The 24,860-nt window shown below is 38.8% G+C and overlaps 1 protein-coding gene across 2 annotated transcripts in view; it reads right to left on the bottom strand.

Moving 5' to 3' along the window:
- Positions 1-23,264, bottom strand: part of NUDT14 (nudix hydrolase 14) — a 61,201-nt gene extending 37,937 nt beyond the window's left edge. Inside the window, exons 1-2 of one of the 2 annotated variants that reach the window (XM_074869055.1) lie at positions 23,061-23,143; positions 4,389-4,466 (exon numbers count right to left, since the gene is read on the bottom strand). Coding sequence is in view for 1 of the 2 variants with exons in the window: in XM_074869054.1 (XP_074725155.1) it covers positions 23,061-23,141 (81 nt within the window). In the remaining variant the exon portion in view is untranslated. Of the gene's footprint in view, positions 1-4,388; positions 4,467-23,060 lie in introns of both variants that reach the window. The other variant, XM_074869054.1, reaches the window with a different exon arrangement.
- Between the last annotated feature and the right edge of the window lie 1,596 nt (positions 23,265-24,860).

The following is a 24,860-nucleotide window of genomic DNA, read 5'->3' as shown; positions in this document are numbered from 1 at the left end:
GATAGTGAATGTGAAACAATTATTCACAATTTCTCATAATATAGAAGCACTATGTCATAGCTGGCTACCTGAGAAGAAAGGCTAAGGCTTATCTGGGCACTGATCTGTCTCCTTCCAGGGAACCAGTACTGAAGTCCAGCAGCTGCACAGAGAAGTTTGCCTTGCTTGTTTCATGTACAAAACTGATAGCTTCTGAAACACCTACATGCAAACTGTATTACACGTATGTTTTAAACACACGTCATTAGTTTTGTACTTCTTAGATTTTATTAAAAGTTCTATTCTGAAGAGTAAACTGAAAACATGTTAGTGTAACAGGTGCAAGACCACTCACAAAACCTCTTTAAATGCTTCCCTTATCTAATAATTGTTTCACAAAATCACATGAGGGTGTCTAAAATGAATCCTCAACATGCAGGTTTACAGTAAGAGATTTCCTGTAGTTACTCTGTTGAGACTTCAGACCATTCAACAAATCAAAATTTACATTGGGTTTGCACTGATTTAAATGACTTACTGTAATAAGCTCTGGACAGAAAACATGTGACTGAAGCAGAAACGATCTTTACCTAAAATCTGCTTAAAGCTTCTCCTGTCTTATTTGCCTTATTTAAGTATTTAATAATTTAAAAAGCAACCGAATTAAAGGCACTGCCCTATGTCAGCTCCCATGTTTATTCACAGAAAACTTCTGCTTGGACAGACAAAGCCAAAGTGGCCAAGAACTGTAAAGTCACACCAAAGCCACCTCAGTAAAAGGGGTTCATACCTTCTATTACAGATTTTTGAGGAGTCTGGTAACAGGCCATGCAGGCAGATCATTTAAAATGCTGGAGACATGTCCAGAATAAGCAAACTAACTTCACATATGCCACTAAAAGAGAAAAAAAATCTGCCCGTGACAATGATTAACTTCTTACTGTTTACATTACAGGAGAGACAACATGACGTTTGGCGACCCATTGTGATAGGCACTAAACATAGGTAGTGGGAACAGTTCCTGTTCAATGATCTTACAATTCAGTTAGAGCCCAGACAAAAGTTGGTGTAAACAAACAGGCAGTTAAGGAAAAACGACAAATACATTATGGTATAGATAAGCTACATGCACAAGTTACGAGGGTTAAAATGACAAACAACAGTCATGATCCCCTAGCCTCTACCAGTTGGACTGGATTTAAAGCAGTCATCCAAGAAGTAAATGTTCCATGTTTGTGAAAAAATCCAATTCGAAAAGTTGAAGCAATTATAACATAAAAATAACTCTGTTCTCATTGCTTCATTTACTGTTTCCACACTCCTAAGACACAAAAGCAGTTAATGTCCTTAATGCAAAGGACCATGCTTCAGGCAATAAAATAATAACACTATAGGTAAAGAAAAACAGATAAGAGAATTAATTGGCAAATAACGGTCTTAAACCAGAGTCAGCAAAACCAAGCAAGTGTGCGGTCCCTGTTTAATGATTTACATGTAACAAAGCAGTAAAACTCCCTAGAGGAATAATCAGATTTTGCTTTTTTCTCTTCTCAAAAAATTTTTTAAAAGCTATGAGGGTATGTTTTTCTTTAAAAACATGTGTAAAACTTGTTTTTCTATTGCACTCATTTTCACGTTCAACCAATCTTCTACAAATTTAACTACAGAGATTAATATCAATGTGCATGGCAATGCCTCTATCTGGAAATTCATTACATTCTCTTGTTGAGGTGTCTACTTGCTGCCCAGAAACACATGGCAAGAGAACACTAAAGCTGTCACTTTATTAGATGGGGTTTTGTCAGGTTACTCCAGATGAGCAGCACGCCTGGGGAATCAAGAAACTGACTCATGAAGACACACAAAAATCTGCACCAACACACTCAGCTCCTGCCATCTTTATTTCCTTAAGTAGTCTTAACTTAATGCTTTTCAGTCATATTCAGCTTTTTATGATCAATAAAAGCTGCCAAGAGGTAAATTCACAATAAACGCAACTCAGTAATTCAGTACTTTTTGGTTTATAAAATATATGCTCCTACAAATGGGAAAATATGCCCTGAAGATGTGCATTAGCTGCTGCTTCACCTTGAGTCACAATTCTTGGGCTAAACAGAGTGGTCTTCCCCTATGGTAAACCCAGCAAGACAGGAGATACTGAATACTGAAAGTTAAGCCTCATCCCTCTGTAAACGAACCTTTCCCTTCCTTTCTCCACCCGCTACAGAAGAAGTGCTCCTATCAGTTGACATTTCCTTGTTACATTTCTTTTTTCAGCTTAATGGAATCTGATGTCACATCTGTAGCAGTTTTCAGTGGAAACATATGAGGATTTATAATCTAATATAAACCATTTCTTGCCAGCTGAATTATTAATGCTATAACTCTTTGTTATATATAATCAATACATAATGTTTCCAACATCCACACTGACGTGCCCACAGAAGCTGTACTTCCAGGACAAACTCAGGACTGAACACTTCATGCTTTTCAATTTTCTATCATACAATTAGTGACTAAATTACCTTGCACTGTACGAATATTTTCCATAGTCTTTTCAGCACTATGCCACATACAAAAATTATGTAAATAAATAAATAAATAAACCACCAGTTTTACCTTCAAAAAGCCAAAGTTCGGTATTTTTTTAAAGAAATAAAGCATTAGTAGTTAACGTGATACTGTGAAACCTGTATGAAGAACAGAAATCAAAGACAGCTAAAGCACGTTTGGACTTGTGAGGTTTTCCAAGTAAGAATAAAATAAAATACCTGTTCTATATGCTTTAAGAGTTTCCTGTTGATTGTTTTTATTGGATTAATAAGTTAGTGGGGTGGTTTTGTTTATAGAAGCTAGAGAGCTGCCATGCTGTATCTAAAAATCTTCTTCATCCACAAAGAAAGTATAAAGGAACTGTCAAAAATTCAAGGACAATTAATATTCAACTTTTTCATCTAAAAGAAAAACCCTGTCCTGAACAGACTATTTTGCACATGAAATCTGTTTGAAATAACAACTTATCATAGGTTTTTTGTCTACTTTAAAGGTTTGATTTGTGGTAAGCAGGGAGAAAGCGGTCTTTTTCTGTAATTACAGATTTCAAAGAAAGTATTACATTATCTTTCAAAATGAGAGGAAGCACATTCAGCTGGCATAAAACCATGCAACTCAATTAAAAAAATATATAATAAAATCAATAAAATCATTCTAATTTGCATTAGTTGAGTGCCTGGCCCTTTTTTTCCCCTTTTGAATGTATACAGCAGTATGAGGGAACTGTCTTATGCTTGGCTATCATATTACATAACTACTAACTTAAATGCAAAGTGTTGGTGTTAAACTCACTCAGTCCTAGTCCCGTAACAGTGTAAGTCGATCGAAACCCAGGCTGCCCTTTTTTCTACCCCAGCTGCACATCTCTGCTCTACCCCTGTCCCTACCTCATCGCTGACATTTGCATAACTACACAAGCAGCTGGTTCTGGGAACTGATCTGATTAAACAAAAAGTGCTCTACAATAAAACCTGATGAAAAAAAAATATTTTTAGTAGTCAACATGAATGTGACGCCATTATATACATACCGAGTTTTCACCAATGACTATTAAACAGAGCAGCCTTGGTCTATTCAAAATTACTCCAAGAGGATAAAGATGTATCTGATAAGGAGTATTCTTGAGAAAGACACATGCACACAAAAAAGCCTAAATTACAATTTCAGCCCACACCCACTAATCCACTCCATCAGACTGCACACGCTGGAGTAAATGAAGCCTCATCTTCAAAAGCAATTTGCAGAATTACTTGCTGATGTTGAAGAACTACTTCAAAAGAGTTTAAGTGTTATGGAATTTTACTGTTTTTTAAACAAGCCACTGTTTAAGCTCAAGAGAAATGGGGGGGGGGGGGGGGGGGAAGGGGGGAAGGGTTTGTTTTTTAAACAAAGCTTGTAAGATTTCATTACTAAACTATCCAGAATGTTTATTTTAAAAGCATCATGATTACAAATAATGGCGTTTTGCAGTTTTTAACATACCCATATTCAAATGTTTCCGTTAGAAATGCCTGGTTTTAGTGCCTTTGTAGAATCTGCATCCAAAAATACACAAACTGGTGACTCTTCAACAGCACTAAAAATTAACATTCTGAAGCACAAATACTACTGCTGCTAACTGGCTTTAATTGACAGTATTAACAATTTCAGAAGTAAGACTAAGCCAGCAAAATTCATGGGGACAGATCATACTAAACACTAGTAAACACATGCCAGCTCCAGTTCTGGGCAGGGCAGGGCAAAGCTGCTGTGGTCTCCACTACACCCATTTTATGTATAAGGATCTTGAACAAGAGACAGAGGTGCTCAGCTCTATGTGATAGCAAAATCTATGAGGCATGGACTTGTCTTCTTACCTGAAATTAGCTTGAAGACATAAAGGTACTTCTTGAAGAAATCATAATGTATACCAGTGGAGACCACACCAGGGATACCTCAAGAGACATAAAACCTAAGGTCATAGACTGTAATTTTTACAACCCATATCAATTTTCTCTTCAAAGTGAGGGTTATTCTGGTAGGAGTTTGTAATGAAACTGCAAACAGATGGTTATGGCAATAGAGTTTACTGTTCAAAGGTGCAATTTTTTTCACACTTTAGGAGGTAAAACAAACAATGGAGAATGCATTCATTTATTCAACTGTTAATGCAATACTGGGCCAAGCCACTTTGTTCATTTTATGTACATCAACTGCCAGAACAATTACAACTAAGATACTTGATGTGTAAGTAAACTTTCTGGTATAATCCTCTGGAAGTTTACTTTTCAGGTCACAGTTTGTTTTTTGTGTGTACTTTTCAACAATGGAGTTGTTGCAGTTTAGCTTGGCATTCAGCTATCAGTAAGATCACTCACCTTTGAATGAAATTTATAAAACATGAGAATTAAGCACATATAAGTATTCTAAATTAAGTCAAATCTCCTTTCTCGCCTTGTTTTTCTGTTTTTAATATACATCATGATTAAGAACAATTGCACACATATATCAAACATGCTTTATTCCAAGGCAAATATGTAGTAGCATACTGAAATCTATACCACAAAGAATAAGGATACGGTGCTTGTGTTAAGAAACATGATACGCACAAAGGTCAAATTTATGACTTTTCTCACATCATTTTACTGCCAGGTCAGCATATAATTTAAGGTTATAAACTGAGATACAGACGGGGCTTTCCTAGAGGTAAGTTAACTCTAATTCTGTTCAAAGGAACCAATTGCTAATAGGTTGAATTTTCAGACTCTAGTGTTATTATATATATGACAAAATTCAAAAGCCAGTATTCAACTGCTCTTTCTTCTAAATTCCTGTCATATTACTGAATTTTGCTGCATGTATTTTCCCATTTTCACTAAACTGTGTTTTCCCCTTGAAGTCTGTGACACACTTTCTTATTTTGCAGGGATAAAAGGAACATACACTTCCCATATTTACAAAATTACTAACACTACTTTTGCCACAAAGTTATAGTAAAACATGAAATCTGAAACTTTGACTGGACATAGTTAAGGAATATATTTCTAATAATGGAAGATGTTTTCACAGAGATAATACTATTTGTAAACTGTGCATTCAGATGACGTGACAGCAAAATACTTTTCTGTAAAGTACTGTACTTTCAAACAGATGCATTACGTATCTCACACAGTCACTTACATCCATACTTGCTGAAAACCTGCACAGCAAAGGCCATTTTTGTAATCTTTTCCCTATGTGTTTGTGTTACTGTTAAAAAAGAAACCTCACGCAATTTGCAGTAACTATTTATTTGCAAAATTACTATCAAAGAGACAAAAACTCAGGAAATTTAAACTACTAAGATTTCTTTTGCCATGCTTTCTGCTTAATCTGACCTAAATCAGCATTTTATCAAAACAGTATCACCCTCCCTTTCCCTGCTTTCTGCATGGTCTCCTGCCTACAAACAGCACAAACATTTCTGCAACCACACACTGAGCCACACTAAAGATGTCACCTAGTGACTAAACCAACTCAGCGCAAGAAGTCTTCTCTATTGCCAGTCACGTTGCCACTGCATTAAAGGTATGTGCCACACAAAAGAGGGGACAACTGTACCTGTAATTTCATGTCTCACATTCTACAATTCTGATCTGCCAAATAATTAAGGGCATACTAGATTTGATGATGTTCAATGGCATTAATGCTCTTACTCTGAAGAAGATCAAAAGTTAGAAGCAATTGAGACAATTGTCCTGGGTAAAACGTGTTCAGAAATGGTAACCTTTTGTCTTTCTCTATCCGGACAAGCAAAACTAACATTAAAAAACATTTTAAAAAAAGATACTAACATTAAAAGTACATCCCTGTGGAAAAGGAGCATGGATTTTTCTTTTTAGTTTATGGTACACATTACACAACCAGTGAGCATTAAGAAAAATGAAAAATAAAATTCCCTCAACAACCTAAGAGGCTGAGAAACACAGATCCAGGAGGCACATCTGCTGGCTCCAGCTCAGAGAATAAAAGCCAGGGAAATATCTCAGCCAGAGGCCTGCTGAGAGCTCCTAGGTGTTCTGTGTTTCTTTTCTTTTTCTGGAGTTTTCCTTATTTGTATACATCATTACATATTCATTGAGTTAGAAACAAACAAACAAACATGGTTCAGTAATAAACAAATCTGGAGAACAAGACACATGGGTTTATATCCGTGCTCCAATTTATAATAATTCATGAACAACTCCAAAAGATGAGACTTAAGAAAGCACATTGTAGCATTCAGTAACCTTCACTTTTAAGGCAATCACTGGAAAGGTGGAAGATCTGAATTTAGACTTTATTCTGAACCACTGTCATTTCAGGCAAATGCCAGAACCCCCAAATAACATGTAAACACCTTTATTGAATAATGTCATAATCTGTGGTGGGATTTAAACTGCAATATTTGTCCTAAAACTGTTTCTGTTCTGCAACGTGATGAGGTCTTAGTGAAATTCAGTGACACTGATTCCTGCAAATTCCTTTGGAAAATGGCACTTACAGTCCTAAGGCACTAAAGACAACATCTTCCAAACTGCTCAATTTTACTGAGACACAGCTAACTATAAGAAAAATAAACTTTGTTTTAAATTTTTTTAAAGAGACCAAAAGAATTAAAAACATCTCCAGGAAGCATATTTTAATCTTTTCTAGTCTGTTGGCAGCTGCTTCTTTTGACCACAGAGTTACCAAGATAAAGGGTCTGACTGTGAAATTTCAGACTAGAGATATTTAATGACAGGCAGGGGAAATAATTCTGCACTCGTCATAACATACCTAGATCAATTATGTCTGTAGTAGCTGTTTCAAGATATTCAATATAAAGTACCCATTGTGAGTCCGAGACCGTACAGTAGATGAGAAACCTCACTTGATATTCTTGAACTCCTTCCTGTACTCATCCTGTGCACTCATTAGTCAAAATATCTTTTCAACCCCTTAGGAAGGGGATTCTCCAAATGATACATACTGGACAAACACTGCTTTGATCCAAATCACATTCCCACAACTTGTGATCTGCCTGACCACTTGCTGGTATAGCACCCCAAAGAATTTGGGACTGCTGAAGGCAATCTCATGTAGAGTCTCTGACTCAGAGACATTCACCCCACTGACTTCGCCAGGATTTAGGGCTCTCACCTCATCTCTGCAAGCACAACAGGGAGAGAAGCAAACACAGGTAAAGTAGAAGGAGAAAATGAACCTTAAAATCATCAGTCCCAAGGCAACCACTACGCCTACAAACATAATTTCTTCTTCTTTGCTACCCTGGGTCATGACCCTCATCCAAAAGAGGAAGGAAAAAAACCCTGTCCTTTCATCATTAATTTCACTATGCCATTCAGGAAAACACTGACAACACCATAAAACCACAGTTTAAGTTGCCACTGGTATTTCAGCCAAATGCTAATCACCACCATCAATTGTCTAATATTTCTCATTACCTCTTCAGTCATTCTAACAAATTCCACTGCAACTTCCACAGGGTCTGATTAAAATCTTCTCTGGTTGACAAAGAGCCAGCAGAAAAAAATATCCCTCTTCTACCACAGTACTGGACCACTTCATTTTTAGGTAGATAGACAGATAGATAGATAGATAGATAGATAGATAGATAGATAGATAGATAGATAATAAAGTTGCATTCAAAAACTATGCAGTTGAGGAACACTGTTCTAATTTCAGAAACAAAAAACTACCATGTCACCTAAAGAAGAACACTGATAAGAAAAAGCCTGTGTATAGTATCATTAAAATTGGATTTAAAAAAACCCCAACAAAACGCAGAAAACAATTCATCATGCATAACTTCAAAGATACTTGTTTTTGCAAATGCACCTGTAAAGCAGTAGCGTGGATCACAAAAGTATGATTCGAAAAAGTAATTAACAAATCTATTCTGTTATTCATAACTTACAAAGGACAAAATATTTCTGATGCAGAAGTCAAATCAATGCAGGAACAATATAGCTCAATGAACTGTACACCTTGCATCACACACCAGTGTGGTACCCGCCAACAAAGAACTAGCATTAACAAGAATGACCAAGGTCATCAAGCAGCACTCGGGAGATCCTAAGTTTCAACAAAGTTGGGAACGATGGCAGGTGCAGCACTGCAGTGTCTGCAGGGTGAAGTAAGAGCAGGGAAGGATGCCTCCTACCCACCAAGTCTCATAAGAACTCAAGGCTAGCGCTTACTGCAAGGGTTTTCGTAGACCAGGTCCTGGGATTTTTAGCATGTCTCCTCAACAGTACTGAATACTGTGAGCATGTTAAAACTATTTATTGTCGTTTCTGTTGGCTCCTTCAACAGAATACCAAGACACCTTAAGCTCTCTAAGACTTTACCCTGAGCATGCAATGGCATGAACTCAGCATATAAAGAAGAGCCTAAAATCTTAAGACAAAGAATGAAGGTCACAAATTCACTCCACAGCTCAGCAGGGCTGGTCTGAGAATGAAGTATTAACTTCCCCAAGTGCTACAGACAATTACACACCTTCCCTTGCACGAGCAAGACACACTTTTCTGACCAAAAAGTGTATAAAACATAGCACTGCAGAAAGTTGTTTGTCTCTTATCCTTTCCCCAAGGCGCAACTGTTAGGTGTGATTTGTCATCCCACTTAATGCAGGACTGGAAGGCATGCACTGCTCTATCATAAGGGCTGCAGAAGAATGTACGGACAGAGGGGAGGGCAGACACAATGCCAACTGGCATTCACCTGTTTTTTTTTGAGAAATACTTCAAAAGCAAATATTCCAACAGATTTTACGTTTAGTGAAACAGTTTCCCCGACTAGCTTTTTTCAGCCCCTAGGTGTGATTAAATCTCTACTCTCCCACCCTCCCCAACATAAAATTTTGACATTTATATTGTTACTTTTACAAATTAATCTTTCTCTATGAAGTGTACCATAATGCTCTTGGGGAGGCTTGTACGTTCCCATGAGTTTTGTGAGAGACCTGCCAAGAGGTTTTAACTCCTAGACAGATCAAAGAGAAATAAGGAGATAAAAAGAAACAGGGTTCTCCAGACTGACAGGTCAACCATCTCTCCTCAACAAGAAAAAAGCATGGTTTACAGAAACAATCAGGGAGACAATCAGGTTTCCAATTTGATGGAACTATCCTATAAAGTACTATAGTTGTCATTTCTGTACTTAGGATTACTGACTGGTTTCACTAAATAGGAAGCCAATGACCTCATGTTATTCTTTAAGTTATCTGAAAGACACATATGAGATGAGTTACAGATCAAATTTTAGGCCATACAAAGTGCAGCACTATGAAACGTCACTCTAAAGAGCACAAAGTAAGCCAGAAACTGCCTACCTCTGTCCAATATTTGAAAGTGTCAGAAATGTTACAACGCTGGAAGCAGAGTGCTAAGTGTAGACATACATATGAAATTCTCAGACAGATTTGCCAAAAGACATGATAGCCAACTTTTCTTCTAAACCTGCTGCTTCAAAAGCTCAACAAGCTTAAGTGACCAAACAATAACAAAGGTATGTCTTAAAGCCAAAGCAAAACTGAATGAAGCCAACAGTCATAGTTTATTTCAGCATTTCAAGACAAGAATATATACAACAGCTACATAGGTTCATATACTAAACAAACTTTAAAATTATTTACAATGTTCTATCAATATACAAACGTATCTGTTTCCCCTATTTTTTCCACATCTTGACTTCCAGCTCAGTTTGTCAGAACATGTAATTTCTGGTCATAAAGCAGTGAATTGCTGTGACTCCAGTCATCTACTTTCTAAGAAAACAAAACAAAAATATATCTGTTAGTCAAATTGCTTTAGTCTTTGCCTAAACTAGGATTAAGTAGAAACAATGCAAGTGAAGACCTGGCCTCACCAATGAGAGAAGCAAAAGTATCATTTTGTTCAGTAAGGTTGGAATTTCAAAAGTTTATAAAAATATACATACTAAGGATCTCAGTATCTGGCCTTTCATAGTCCAAACCCACTTATAGTGTAGAACCTTTTTATGCAGCAAAACAAAATGGTACATCTATTCCAAGTTCACAAATAACTATTACAAATCACTAAAGCATCAGCTAAAATGACAAATTGAAAAAAACCCTTAAAATAATAACACTAAGTTATCAAATTCTATGTGGTTGATTGCATAGTCAATATTCAGATTCCTAATTTAAATGATCCTGCATGTCATTAAATCTTAAAGAATCACTCAAATAATGTTATACTTTTTGATGATATATAGCATTTCTAAGCATATCACGTACAGAAAATGTACAGTAATTGCAGTCATCACATATTAGGCTCTTGGGAAAAAACGATTTTCTAGATTAAGAATCAGATCCAGTCACAATCATGAATAAATGTAGCTGTTTAACTCCAGAAAGAACTCCTGAATTAAAACTGAAACTACAACATGGAACATTTCTGAAAACTTAAGATGGATAGCGAATAATGCACAGTGTACTTTATCAGCCTGCTGAGGAATTCTTTTAGTCTTTTAAAACAATTGTTTGTATTTGCTTACTAAAAACGCACCTTGATCATATGCTGCACGACATATCGGAACAAGCATTTGGCTTAAAAGAATGAAGCTCAATGTCCCAAGTGAAAATGTTGTTTTCTATGCCCACTATTTTTCCCACTATTTTTTTTTTCTAATTAGATGTACTAAACAACTCCAAAACCCACACTATTTACTGACTGGGAGGATTGTGGAGGGAAAAGAAGGTGGGGAGAGGAGAAGAAAGTGAGAGGACCAGGTTCCAGAAGAAACACTCACACAATTACTAGATGATACACAAGTGCACTTTGCACACACCGAACACAGGACATTTATACACTGCAACACAAAGAAAAGTAACTATTTCAGAAATACGTAAGAATTTGAAGCACTAGATAATTAAATATACCAGAAGAAGGCATCCCTAAACACAGGGTAAAGAAAATTAAAAAGCACAGTAACCACCACCTACATTTTTACATTCATGTACTTTTCCCTATGTACACTAGGAAAAAAAAACCTTGGGAAAAAAAAATATCTTGCACACATGCACACACACACACAGAGGGTCACAAAAGCTATGAAAGAGATACTTAACACAGGTTCCTGAGCAGATGACAAGCCATTAAACTTTCACCTTTAGGTAGTTATGATGATCTGATGTCTCTTTTATGATATCTCCCATTTTTTTAATTAAAATCCACAATGTGTTTAACAAGCAATTCTTCCATCAATCTTTGATGTGTTTTACTTATAAAGCAATGACAGTTTTCAGTTCAGTCTCCTTAAAGTTCCAGAGAAACCATTTTCCACTCACTTGCTTTGAAAGCCATTAAAACAACTTGATGAAGAACAGCAGCAGGGGGCTAATAGAAGCCAAGGCTTAGTAACAATCTTTAGATTTTTCTCCTAAGACTTTCTCACAGACCCTCCTCACAAAGATCCTCAGGGCTTTTCTTCCTCTCCTTTCTCCCCACCCCCCAAAAATCAGTTCAAAGTGACAGATGCAACTAGCTCCAGGTTTTCCTGTTTTCTTAATTTCACTTTTACCTCTCAATTTTGGTAGACTCAACTGAAATCTGATTCCCATAGCAGAGGTCATCTCCTCATATCTTCCCGTTCAGAAAAGATAATACCAGAAAGGTTCAAGAAGTAACCTGGAAACATCTTCTAACCTGTCATCTGAAGAAAGCACTGGTATAAAGAAATACTTGTTGCTTAAAAGTCATATACAACTGGCATTCAATTAATTGAATTATTTAGTGATTTGCAGTTCTGTGTTTTACTGCAGTATTTCTGAACCCTTCACAATGACAGTGACCCTATAACAGTTTAAATCTTGGGATATAAACTAAAGAATTATGCAAGCCAACTGCAAATAATCTTCAACCACTCTAAAAATGGGAACTGACTGTAACAAATGGTAAGTTCTTCAGTTATAGTTTCATGCAAATGTAAAACTCAAAGTTTTATGGCAAACAGAACTAATAGAATAGTGGTTACGCTTGCCAGAATCAGTAAAGCGGACTTTTTTATCCATGTTTTGCCATGCTTACCACCATTTTATTTATTATTATGCCCATTTGAAGTACAATCTTTGTTGATCACTAATTTTTGGGAACTTCTGGAACTCCAGAGCTCTACGGACTCTTCAATTGCTGTATTCAAGTGATGCCGCTGTGGTCAAAATACCACACATGGCGTTTCTGCAACATGAACAGCTACTTCCATGAAGCAAGGCTATAGACCATACATACATATTCATCCCAGATTCTAGGTACAATCCCTTGTTCTTTTAAAAGCTAGGGCTACAGTTACAGTACACATGGCTAGGAGCAAACGGGGACTAAAGGAGCCCAGATACATGTCTCCTCATCTTGAGGACAGGGGCAGAACATACGGGAGATCTGAGGTCAGGGAAGACAGATGGTGGGCATTCCCATTACAGCTCAGTCACCTCTTGTCCTTATACCATTGAGCTTTATGTTTTCCAGTTGGTGACTCTCACAGTCTGTGTTTCTACTTTATTTTCGCAAGCTCATATTTGTAAAACAAACTGGGAGAATACATTGTGGAATAAACTTCTAGATGTCTGAGAACAAATCTTATTGATACTTTCTCAGAGCAACGTCAACAATCATACTTTCTGCCTCTCCTCCTTCTGCTGAAGTAATACACTATTAAAATGTTAATCTGAGTTGTTTTTAATGAGATTTGCTTTAAAAGAAAAAAACAAAAAACCCCACAGAATAAATTCTAAGTCAGTGAACTGACATACAGTCCTATCAGTAAACACACAAAACGTTTCTGTTGGCTTTCTGAGATAATTCTATCATAAATATTGGAAAAGGATCTATCAAGAATATAAACTAAAGAAGTTTGTGAAGTACAGAAACAATATCCTAAGGAACAGAACAGCTATGTATCATTTTCTACAAGCATACAATCACTTTGCAGAATTGAAAAAATGTCAAGGCTGGAAGGACCTCACAAGATCACTCAGTATGACTCTCTTTTAACGGTGGCAGGATCAAACATATGTTATGTGAGTGCTATATAATACATGCCAGATACAGAATATGCGTCTGAGCATTATCCAGTCAGAGCCTCCATTCAGGCTGTTCCAGCATTCAAACTATTCTACCATTTGTGCAGTCTTAGGTTTAAAATAAATACTTGCGATACTATTATGTGTAATAGCACTGTAAGACTGTTATGCCAGAAGTACATGACCTAGAGTTCCTCATGAATGCTACTGCGGAATAACTGTTTAATTAAAATCACCATTAGCATTACTTCTTTCTGCATTAGTTTTCAAGTATTAACGCTTACTTCTCCAGGAGGGTAAACTTTTCTTTTCTCATATTTTCTATTTTCAGAGAAAGAACATCTCTCACCTTTAGGAGTTTAGCCTCATTTCCCTATAATGTATTCATCACCGCTCAGCACATCTGTCCCAGCAAATCCCATTTCCTGTTCTATTCATGAGGCTCAGCAACCTGGAGCTTTAGTGATTGCCGCCACACTTTTCCCATGGCCTTCTCACCTCTCACCCCCCCCACGCACCCCGCTCCCATTGTTTATCATCTGTTCTCCCCTGCTGCAAACTGCTGTCAGATGTTCACTTATCCCTAATCTTACTCACTGCCTTTGATATTCTTTCTAATCCAACAACCTGTCAACTGGGGCATCAGCCCATGTCCAGACCAGCTGCTCTGTCACAGGCCGTAAGATTCCCTCCCAGCTACAAGAGGTATTTAGAGGATTTTGACACAGCAACCACAACGTGAAACAAATAATTAATGCTGTTTTGATCTGTGATCAGGGCTTTAGTGTGACATGAGCTGACCACTAAGAAAAACTGAGCTTTACTTTGTTTAAACTTCAGTAAACTTTAGCGTTACTGTATTAACAAGATTTTGATCAATGTTTGAAGGACAGTACCAAAAAAGCTAAGTTCTTTAACTTGTTTTAGTTAAAAATTATGAAGAATAATTAATCTGAATGCAAGTCAAGGGGGCAGTTAACTTTATATGCCTGCTGTGTAAAACATGCTTATTTATGCAACATCAACTTGCGCAGAGTTTTCAAAGCACGGGAGCTGACCTTTTATGAGTTACAGCTGAAAATACAAATTTAGTTTAAATATGGCAACAGTTGAGGTAAAAATTAATATTTAAAACACACTTGTATTTTCAGGAATATAACAAAGTATAATTTCATCCCATACAGACCATCAAAACCAGACATTTTAAAGAATATTCCCATTTACAGAAAATGTCTGATTTCCATAATACTCAGATTTGCTATAAACACTTAAAATGTTACAACATTCATCTGCTTTAAAACATATCAAATACACATAATGTCATAGCTGAAATTATGATTCAGATGACAGATATTTTTTGTACTGGGAAAAAGAAGTTTCTGCTATTTAAGCAAACATATGTATTTTGATCCAAAGTGAAAACCAAATAAAGCACTTAGTTGTTGCAGAACATAAACACTATTTTATTTCTCAGATCTAACTGCAATTACTACAAAAGAGACGGTACCAAACAAGTCAAAAAAGACTACTTTATACCCTACAGTAGTTGTATTTGACACACAAAAAAGATAATAAAATCTCAGTGATGGATTTTATAACATGGTTCATTCACTTAGAACTAAACCACTTTTATTCTTAGGGCTTGTCTATACCAGGACATCAAGAAAACGAATCTGAAATAAGTACCTTGATTAACTTGAATTCTGCTAGTTAAACTCCATTAAACCACTGCATGGACACAGTCATTCAGTTTAGTTTACTGCTCCCTTAGGGCATGCACTGGAAAGTTAACATGGATTAAGGTAGGGTATGAATTCAAAGTGCAATCGTACTTTGAAAATGGTTTAACGTAAACAGAACCAGACTCTTTGTTGTAGAATAAGACATGGAGTTAATCAGGAAAGTCCTGTGTAGACAAGCCCTTGCAGATGAGGCTACTGGAGTCGTATTGTCAAAGCCAATGGTTTTCAACCTCTTCATCTGCAGACCTGGAAACATCTTCCAGTGAAGCTGCAGCCCTTTGTAGCACATTAAAATCTGCTGATGATTGATCTGCTTTTCTTAGTTGACTCACATGGATGACCTACAATAGTTCAATGGGCCTCAGTGAGCTACGTATCAGAACTTGAATAATACCGTTTTAAACTAACTACAACTTACATAACTCCTCCTAATAGTCTTAACTTCATAGCTATTGCACAGTAACCCAAGTAGTCTAGCTATTGATGACATTAAATGAGATTTTAATGTTCATTTATGCAAGCGTAGACAGATTTCAGCCCTGTGCAAGAATGCTATAAAAGATGCTCGACAGAGCCTTATTCTTTCCAATAAGTGACATTTGCTGTCATAAGTTTGTTAAATCATAATATGACTGACCTAATAATAAGTTTTGTCACTGCCAACTACTTTTCACGTATTTACTTCAAAGAACCCTACATTCACTTGTCAAAGCATGCTGGATAAAAAAATTAAGACTAATACAATGTAATACTCACTGAAACAAAACCAAATACTAGTGTTCTTTTCAACTACTACTCTTATTAACTAATTCGTCTCATTTCTCCCTTTAGTAATTCATAAATGTCTCATACAAAAATAACTTGTACAGATTTTCAGAGTGGAATTAAAGGTATATAGCAGAGCCAGAAGCAGATATGCCTAGATTCCTTAACTTCCTTTCTTAAACCTGTGCTCTAATTGCAAAGACGACTGTTTCTTTCCAAGGAAATTATGTTCCCTCAGTGTTTAACTCCCTAATGCTGTCACTGCAAAAACTTCACATTTCTTTCACCCATATAAAAGAATTATACTGCACTTCAACCATAATACCCAGTTAACATAGCAGCAGTCAGATCAGTCAGATCAAAAATCTGTCTCATCCAGGATCCTACCTCTGCCAGAAGCCAAGATGCCTAAGGAAGAATATATTCTTAAAATACTCAGCCTCCTGCAATTTGCAGCTCAGTGACTTCCTGAGATAGAAGTGGTATGTTTGCATTTAAGATTAATACTATATACTGACATAATCGACTTGACATGCTGAATAAAATGAGACAAATTTTGCAGAAAAAATGGCATCTTTTATTGCACCACTGCTTTGAAAAAATGAACTGCAAATAAATGTATTACTTGGTAGCATATTTCCTACTACTGGAACCTTTTGAAGATTCAACAGAAGACCTACTTGTTTCAACAGGTAACCTTAAAATCTGTTTATTCCCTCAACAGCATCATTTTTAACTGTCAAAATAGAAAAGAATGTTTTATGTTTATAAAAAAGCAGACGGAAGTTCCAGAGAATATTTCAGGCAGCTGGGCACATTCATGTTGCTATTATCATACTAAAAAAAATTCTGAATGTAAAATCAGATTTTTAATATTACTGTAGCACTCCACTGCTTTGCTTTTTTCTTCTTCAAAGTTTTCATGACATTAATGATATAGGCCTCACTTCTCTCTGCATATATACATATTTTAATCTTCATGACATCTCCAAGACAGTTAAATTGTAAGGCACAGAAACAGGGTGGTTGCTTATGGTCACAGAAGAAAGCAGTAGCAAATTCAAGATTAGAAATAAGAAATTCCTTCTTCACTGATGAATTGCACACTACTCCTGAAATACATCTTCTACCCGTTATAAAGTTTATGATGTGTTAAAATCTACAATAGTCTTGAAAATTACTTTAGAATGACTGTACAACTCAGAGATTATAACTGAATTCCTTTAACACTGCATGAAAACATCATGCATTAAAATGAAATTGAAGGGAGCATTTTTCATGTTTATCTTCAAAATGAATGATTCTAAACATTAAATCAATAGAGGAAATGTGATGCTCAGGCACTGGACTACTCTGAAGTGCGGAAGCAATGTGAAGCTCACAAAAGAGCAAATAGTTCCAATTTACCACTACTGACTATATGGCTCAGTCGATATGCATGAAGTTTTTGAGGTTTATCCCACATCATTAAACAAATGCCCATTCACCATTCCACAGATCTGAAATACAAACTCACTTACATACATACTGGGAAAATTACTGCCAGTTGATATTAGTCTAGTAGCAAACTTCTAAAAGTTCCCGGGCAGAATGCACATATATGTTTATACAATGTGAGGAAGCAGTGGCAAGAGCTCCCTTGCCAGAACAACCTTCAAAAACAAAGCTAGAGGAGTCTGGGCTAGATCCACAAAGGCTTTGATATGTGAACTCTGGGCAAAAGTTTCTGTAACAGCTCAAGATACTATTCCCCCAGGTAGATGCTTCCCCCCAGCTGATGCTCTGCCTCCCCTTGAAGGGTACTGTCCCCAGCACAGAGGTCACCAAAAAGAATATGCAAAGGCAATTCACTTCGTTCTATGCAAAACTCAGTAATCTAGCTTAAAGGGCCGATGGAGGTGGGTTTGAACTGGAACAGCAGAGTAAGAGCTGGCAAAAAACTACTTTCCTTTCTGCTGATTCTCAGAAGGTAATAACTGCTAGCATGGGGACAAACAATTGCATACAGTAACTTCTTAAATTACTACAGCAAGATTCATCAGAGCTCTGCCGGTCAAAGCCCTGTGTTAGGGTCCAAATCCAACATGCAGAACCACCGAAATCCCTGCTCAGGTGCTGATTCCCATTTGGATACTTAATGCTGCCCAAAATCCTAACAACTCTGCTCAACTGTTACTACTCAGAGTGTACTTCATGACTTAGTCTCAGCAGAATTCTTAAACTCGGTAATTTTTTTGTCTAATATATAGGCCAGTGCCTGGCTAACACACACAAAAGAGAGCTGAAGCTTTACACAGAAATGTGTTTCCCAGCAGTGAGCACACTCTCCTGTGATGTGGGAAGCACTATTAATTGAAGCAAGATCTTGCAGCCTGACTCTACCACATCCCAGGGAAATGCCCTAGCCCTTGGGCATTGAGTTAATCTCTCATTAGCCATCCCTCTGGTCTCTTGAATAAATTATTTATGAAAAGCAGAAAAACTTCAATAGGAAAAAGTGAAAAGAGATTTACCATGGAGTTCCTGGTAAAGAAGCCAATTCTTCAGGAGGTGATATATGTTTAAAAAAAAAAAAAAAAAAAAAAAAGTAAAGCCACTTTAGACAACAAATCAGTTTGCACTTTGGGGGCAAGTACACATTAAAACTAGCCAGATGCTACCCTATATGTGAGATAAATTAATTCTCTTCTTTCAGTACCAAGCAGAACAGAAATATGTAAACAGGGTTCCTACTGACAAAATGAAGAGGATATTCATCAGGCTATGTGAGGTACTTTGTCCATCTCTCACCCTCAGGCCACCCCACTTAAAATAACATGACTTACTTGACTGAGGGCCCCATCTTGAGCAGGGTTGACAGCTGAAAATCCCAAGCAGAAAATGAGGTTCACTTTGTGGAGCTGTTAGATGTCTATTTTGAAGAACATAGTTTTAAACTGTACTTTACTCCTCCATATTGGCCCTAACCAAATGTGCCTAGTCTGCTGAATTTCATGACTCCTTTACTGCACTCCCCTTTCTACCTTTGCACTATACAAATACACAATAAATAATTTTAAAAAGGAGTCGGTACAGTGATTTGTCTGGAGAGCCAGGCTACTCCCCATAGCTTGCATGCCTAACATCAAGCTGCATGTTGCCTCAACCCGCATGGTTCAAAACCTAGAATTCTTTCAGAAGGAGTACACCTACTTTTACACTCTATAGGAAACACTCAGAGCTCATCACTTTCATTTAAAATATGAGTGTGCAGAGGAAGAGGAAGGTGAAAGACCTCATGAAAAGATCTCATGACCCTCTGTTGGAAGAGTAGATCCACTGTGGGCGTAAATTGCTGTAACTTCAGGAACTCCTATGTCTTATGACAATCCTCACTACAGCTAAACACCTGGAAACCTACATTTTTCTTGTGATCTTTTGGAAGAGTATTTCTATATGTAACCAAATACAACAGGTTCAATCCAAAGAACGACTCAAACTCTTAAAACACAGGGAAACTTAGGACTTGAGCACAAACCTAGAAAGATGCTGCTGGAGTCTTCTCTAACATGATAGTAATGGCCTGACTTGATTCTCCGTTCCTGTGTGTGCCCACACCGCCCTGTCTGAACATCCGGATACTCAAGGAGAATCCTCAACTGGCCAAAACACTAATCCAATCTTTGGGCCTACAGTTTTGAATGTGTTAAGTGCCTCTGATGAACAGGTAGGAGACCATCTGAGTCTTTGGCTCCACTCTTGATCAGGTGTGACCACAATCTTCTTCACACGCATAACCTGTGTGGGCTTACAACAGTATTTACTCAGCATTTTGTTTAAATTTCACCCCCTGATGTCTTGCAAATTTCTGGTGGTCTGTAAACCTGCTAAAACAACAGAGGTTTATAACTCAGTGGCGTGTGGGCTGAATGAATAAAATCAGACTAGCAGAATAAGCTGTGATATAAATCACCTATATCTAATTTTATGTTTAACTGATGCAGACTTAACTGTTTTAGCTATAGCGATGGGATCAAAATTACTTCCACAGAAGTAGCCTAATACTTAGATGAAATGCCATAGAATCAGTTCTGTAACGTATGTGCTCATGATGAAATGTCTAGGAATCAATGCTGTAACATAAGTGTTCCTGAGTGCCTTGAAATAATCTTAAAATCACATGTTGTATGTAAAAATTCTTTCAGTTTGCTGTTTGTACAGAAAAGCAGTAGTTGTAAAACCCCAAACTAATAAAATAACTCTAATTCTATATATGTCTTTGGACTTAGGAATTATGTTGAAATAGCAATGCCTATTTTAGGAGCGTATCTGTTTGAAAATAGATTTCAAAATCTCAATCTTCTAGGCCCAAATTAACCTTCATCAATATTATATAAACACAAAAATATGCATCAATGAATCTTCTTCAGACTGCAATGAATTATAGGGGACATGTTACAGCTTCACAAAAAGTATCTGTAAGACCACCCCAAGCCTTCCAATTACAGCATGATGCCAGATAGTGCATAAAGTATCCCAACTAGTCTCTGTTTTCACAGTGCAACAAATACCATTATTTAAATTTTCCTCATTTAGAGTATTCTGTTATTCAGACAGACTTTTTTATTAGATTTGGGTTAAGTTCAGCAAGCAGGTGCAAGGAATTCATGGAAGGCAGAAACTAATTTTACTTTAAGATACAACACCAATTAGGAACTGCGAAGAAAAGTTTCTTTTCTTTTTCCAGCTAGTGAATAAAAAAATAAGATTAACAAGGGGAGGACGTACTCAGCATAAAACCATTAAGATCAAGTGCTAGATTTTGGAAATCATTTTCAGTTTTAGATGAGTTGTGGAATTTTCAAAAATTCTTAGGCAGATCAAGCACCTAACTCCCTTAGATTTTAGACACTTAACTGTTTAGGTATTTAATGGGGTTTTCAGCAAACCTAAATGCCTTTGAAACAATTAGTCAAATGACTAAAAATATTTAGTATTTCCTCTGGTGAGTAAGTCAGTTTCAAAATGCAAAATGTGTTTTTAATAAACCTAGGGCCTGCGTCTCAGGTCAGGTGCAAACACTTGTACACTCATTGAGCTTATGCTCTCAGTAGGCTGGACCCAAGTCATCTTCTGTACAGATGCCATATACACTACATTTTCATGTTCATTTTAAGACAGCGCTGTGGCCAAGAGAAACAATTGCTGCCCTCAACCAGCCCCCAAACACTCATCCCTAACCACCACATTACCAACTCCCCTGTGCCAGCATAAGCATTTGAATTGAATCAGAGACCTTAAGTTAAAACTAACTTTTTTTTTGGCCAGAGTAGGTTTGACCTGGACCAGATCCCTGATCCAGCTCATGATGTTGCTGCACAAACACTTGTGCAAGGAGAGGAAGTAGCAAGATGTGCAGGAAGGGCAAGTCTACTTCTTTTGGTGGCAATGCTGGTCTCTGTCAAATCACAGCACGTGACCTTATTTCTTCTTCACCATACTCATCACATTTAGGCGCTTGTATTTAATTAAATGTAATTTGGTAATACTGTTTTGTAAATTTTAATTAAATGACATTTTTTCATGTAAATAGAGCATGACTCAGAAATTAAAATGAACAAGTAAGATTTGTCAGTTATATACTAAGCCAGCAAAAGTTCAAAACATGAAAGAATCGTTCTCCAGGTTTTCTTCTGATACCTAAAAAGAAATAATTAATTCACTGTAAAGCTTTCAGCTGTTCACGAATCAAATTGTTTTACTTAACCCAACCAACGAGAAGAGAGATTTCTTTAGAAAAATCATGTACAAAATGTATTAAAAAAGGTAAAAAAATCAGTTCATCTGTTTTGATGCAAACTATTTGAACCCTCACTTTTCCTTTTCTGTATCTTATCTCACTGTTGGATTTAAACACACCTCCTCCATGTACATTCCCTCTTCTGCATTTTCAACTGTGTTTAGAAGCAAAGCAAAGGATTAAGAGAGGATGTGGTCTGCAACATGCATTTCTAGGGCTGTCCAAAGTCTTCTGCATTTCCACTTCTACCCCTCTACCTGGGTAAAAGCTCACACTGGACCGGGCAATGCTGCATCGTCAGCTAGAGTAAACAACTGGGTTTGAGCACGACCTCGCTCCCCGCAAATGCTCAAGGAACACGCAGCACTTTACGCTTCGAGAAGCTACTTTCCTTTCACACCTTGCATTTCTGCCACTGTTGGAAGTACCAGCTCTCAGGGATCCCTTGAAAGGTGACTCACATTGATATAAACATGATATGGAAAGGGATTTCCTTCCTGGCTTCCTACGTGCTGGCGCTGAGGCTGGCCTGGCAGAGCAGCGGCGTAACTTGTCCATGTAAGTAACAACCTGCTGGTTGTTACTGGCTGAGGGCTGGCCAGCAACGGGCTCGATCTGCAAACGATCAGCACCAAAGCAAGGCCCAAACCAAGAGGTGCCCCGCTCAAAGGTGAACCGAAAAAACAGAACGGGGTTAAGGAGACAGCCCAGACCCTGGTGAGGTCGCGGGCACCCGGGGCACATAAAGGAGCTGGAGTTGACAACACACCCCAAGGCAGTGCCCTCCACAGGCACTGGCCTTTCGGGCTACCTCCACTGCCCCCCTAGCGCTCCACCTTCCCCGCCGGCCAGGGAAGGCTGCGGCGGGCGGGCAGGGGCAGAGCGGCCGCCTGAGGGGCGGTTCCGCGCGGCGCGGGGCGGGAGGGCGCCATGAGGCTGAGGCGCACGCTCCTCCGGCGACACCGCCACTGCCCCAAAATGGCGGAGGCAGAGGGGTGACAGGACACCAAGGGGCCCGCGGGCCGGCCCGGCCCTTCTCCTTCGGCCTCCCTCCCCTCCGCGCCGCGACGGGGCGTTAGAGGCCCCGCCGTCCGGCCGCGGCGGAGGGAAGGGGCGGGGGGACGGGACGGGATGGCCCGGCCGTGAGGGAAGGGGCTGGGCGGGCGCCAAGGGTCGAGTTGCCGGCGCCACTCACCTGCCGGTAACAGAGGCGGAAAGGCCGCAGGTAGAGGGAGGAGGTGCAGGGTTTGAGCGCCAGCTCCTCGATGGCCTCCATCCCTGCTGGGGGCAGCGGCCGCCGGGAGGTGGAGGGGGAGGAAGAGAAGGAGGAGGAGGAAGGGGAGAGGCGCGCGCAGCCGCTGGCGGCCGAGCCGGGCAGGGGCCGAGCCGAGCCGGCAGGACGCAGCCGGGCAGGGGCCGAGCCGGACCGGGCAGGACGCGGTGCGCGCAGGGCCCGCAGGGCCCGCGGCGGTGCCCGCGGCCGGGCGGGCGGCTGCCGGTTGCAGCGCAGGGCCGCGCTCCCGGCGCGCTACAGAGCCCGGCGGCTCCCGCCCTCGCAGTTGTCCCGCAGAGCCGTGGCAGGACGGGGCTGCGGCGCCCTCCTGCCCCCTTCCCTCGGAGGAGAGCCGAAATGCTGCCTTTCACCCCCAAAACGGGGGCGCGGCAGCGTCACACAGTGGCCTTGTCGCCTTTACTCTGCAAAACCAGCTGTTTGTGATGCCGTTTTCTCAGAAGGTTGGGGGATGGCCTTCGGGGGTCAGTTATTCCCACACGTTGCAGCAAAATTCATGGGGGACTCCTGCACTAAACAGAAACCGGGCCCCTTCTCGCGTGGTGTAATCTATGTGCTGAATTTTGCTGCAGGTCGTCCCGATCCTGGACGTACGTCAGGTTTTTCAGGATGAGGACCTTGCTGTTAAAAGTAGGGTCTCTTATGTCTGCGTGTGTGGTGTTTTCGTGTCAAAATGGGAGTTGTATGGTGTGGAAGATGCAGGTACGAATACAGATTCATTGGTAACCTGCAATGCGTCATTCGGTGCTTAAACTTTCCTTCTCGGCATAAGCTTCCAGTCATGGCCATGCACCCAGCCCATGGGAGAAGAATAAATGCAGCTTCATTAGACTCATCTGGCTGTTTTCAGCGACAAAGTTACAAAATAATTACCCTCTCCCCCTTCATTTTTTTAAACAAATCACTATTAAATGATTGCCTGATTTTCACAGGAGTTTGAGCATCGTTATCCACTATTAGGTTAGATTCCCCTTGGTGTTTTAATATTCCTGATAATGATTTCCTAGATTCATGAGCAAGAGAGTTCACAATTTGTCTTGGTCATTATCTCCCTGATTTGTGTTCATTTTCTATGTAGATGTTCCAGTGTACACCTATTTTAGTTGCTATATAAATCAAATTATTTTGTCAATACATCGACTGCACTGAGAATAATATAAAAGTTCTTGTGTCCATTTTTTTTTCTTCTAATCTACCGCATCAGTAAGAAAGTTTATTACCCTGTCATGTGGTAGTAAGAATCTTAGCAGTAAGGCTAAAAAGAACAGATCCAGCAATTACAAAACTCACTAATAAGTAAATGAGGCAGCACTTACACTGCAGAACACTTACCTTCAGTTCTGATAACGCAAGTGACAAAAAAAATGTTTGGTGGGACTGAAAAGTGTGTGCTTTTAGACATATATTTGCAAAGCTATCATAACAAATAGGCAACTAGATGTGTTTTATTAGCTGACTTTGAAAATATTTGTGTAACTCTGCATCATTGGATGTGTCTGTATATTTCTGTTTTTTCCGAATGATCTTGAGGTCATTCAGAGCTCCTGGGAACTTCAGCTATATTTTTCTATTAAATTATTTCAGTCTTACAAGTCCAATTTAAGTATAAACACAGTTTCCATGCACAGCAAGTTTACAGTATCTCTGTTTGCTTATGTTAAAAGTTACCGGCTACCCAGGTCAGTGCAGCCAGTCAGATTGCCC

The sequence above is a fragment of the Strix uralensis genome, chromosome 4 (genome assembly GCF_047716275.1).
Source record: "Strix uralensis isolate ZFMK-TIS-50842 chromosome 4, bStrUra1, whole genome shotgun sequence".
In the NCBI taxonomy this organism is placed as follows: domain Eukaryota; kingdom Metazoa; phylum Chordata; class Aves; order Strigiformes; family Strigidae; genus Strix; species Strix uralensis.
The sequence above is the reverse complement of the archived record's forward strand: the minus strand, read 5'-3'. Positions and strand labels throughout refer to the sequence as shown.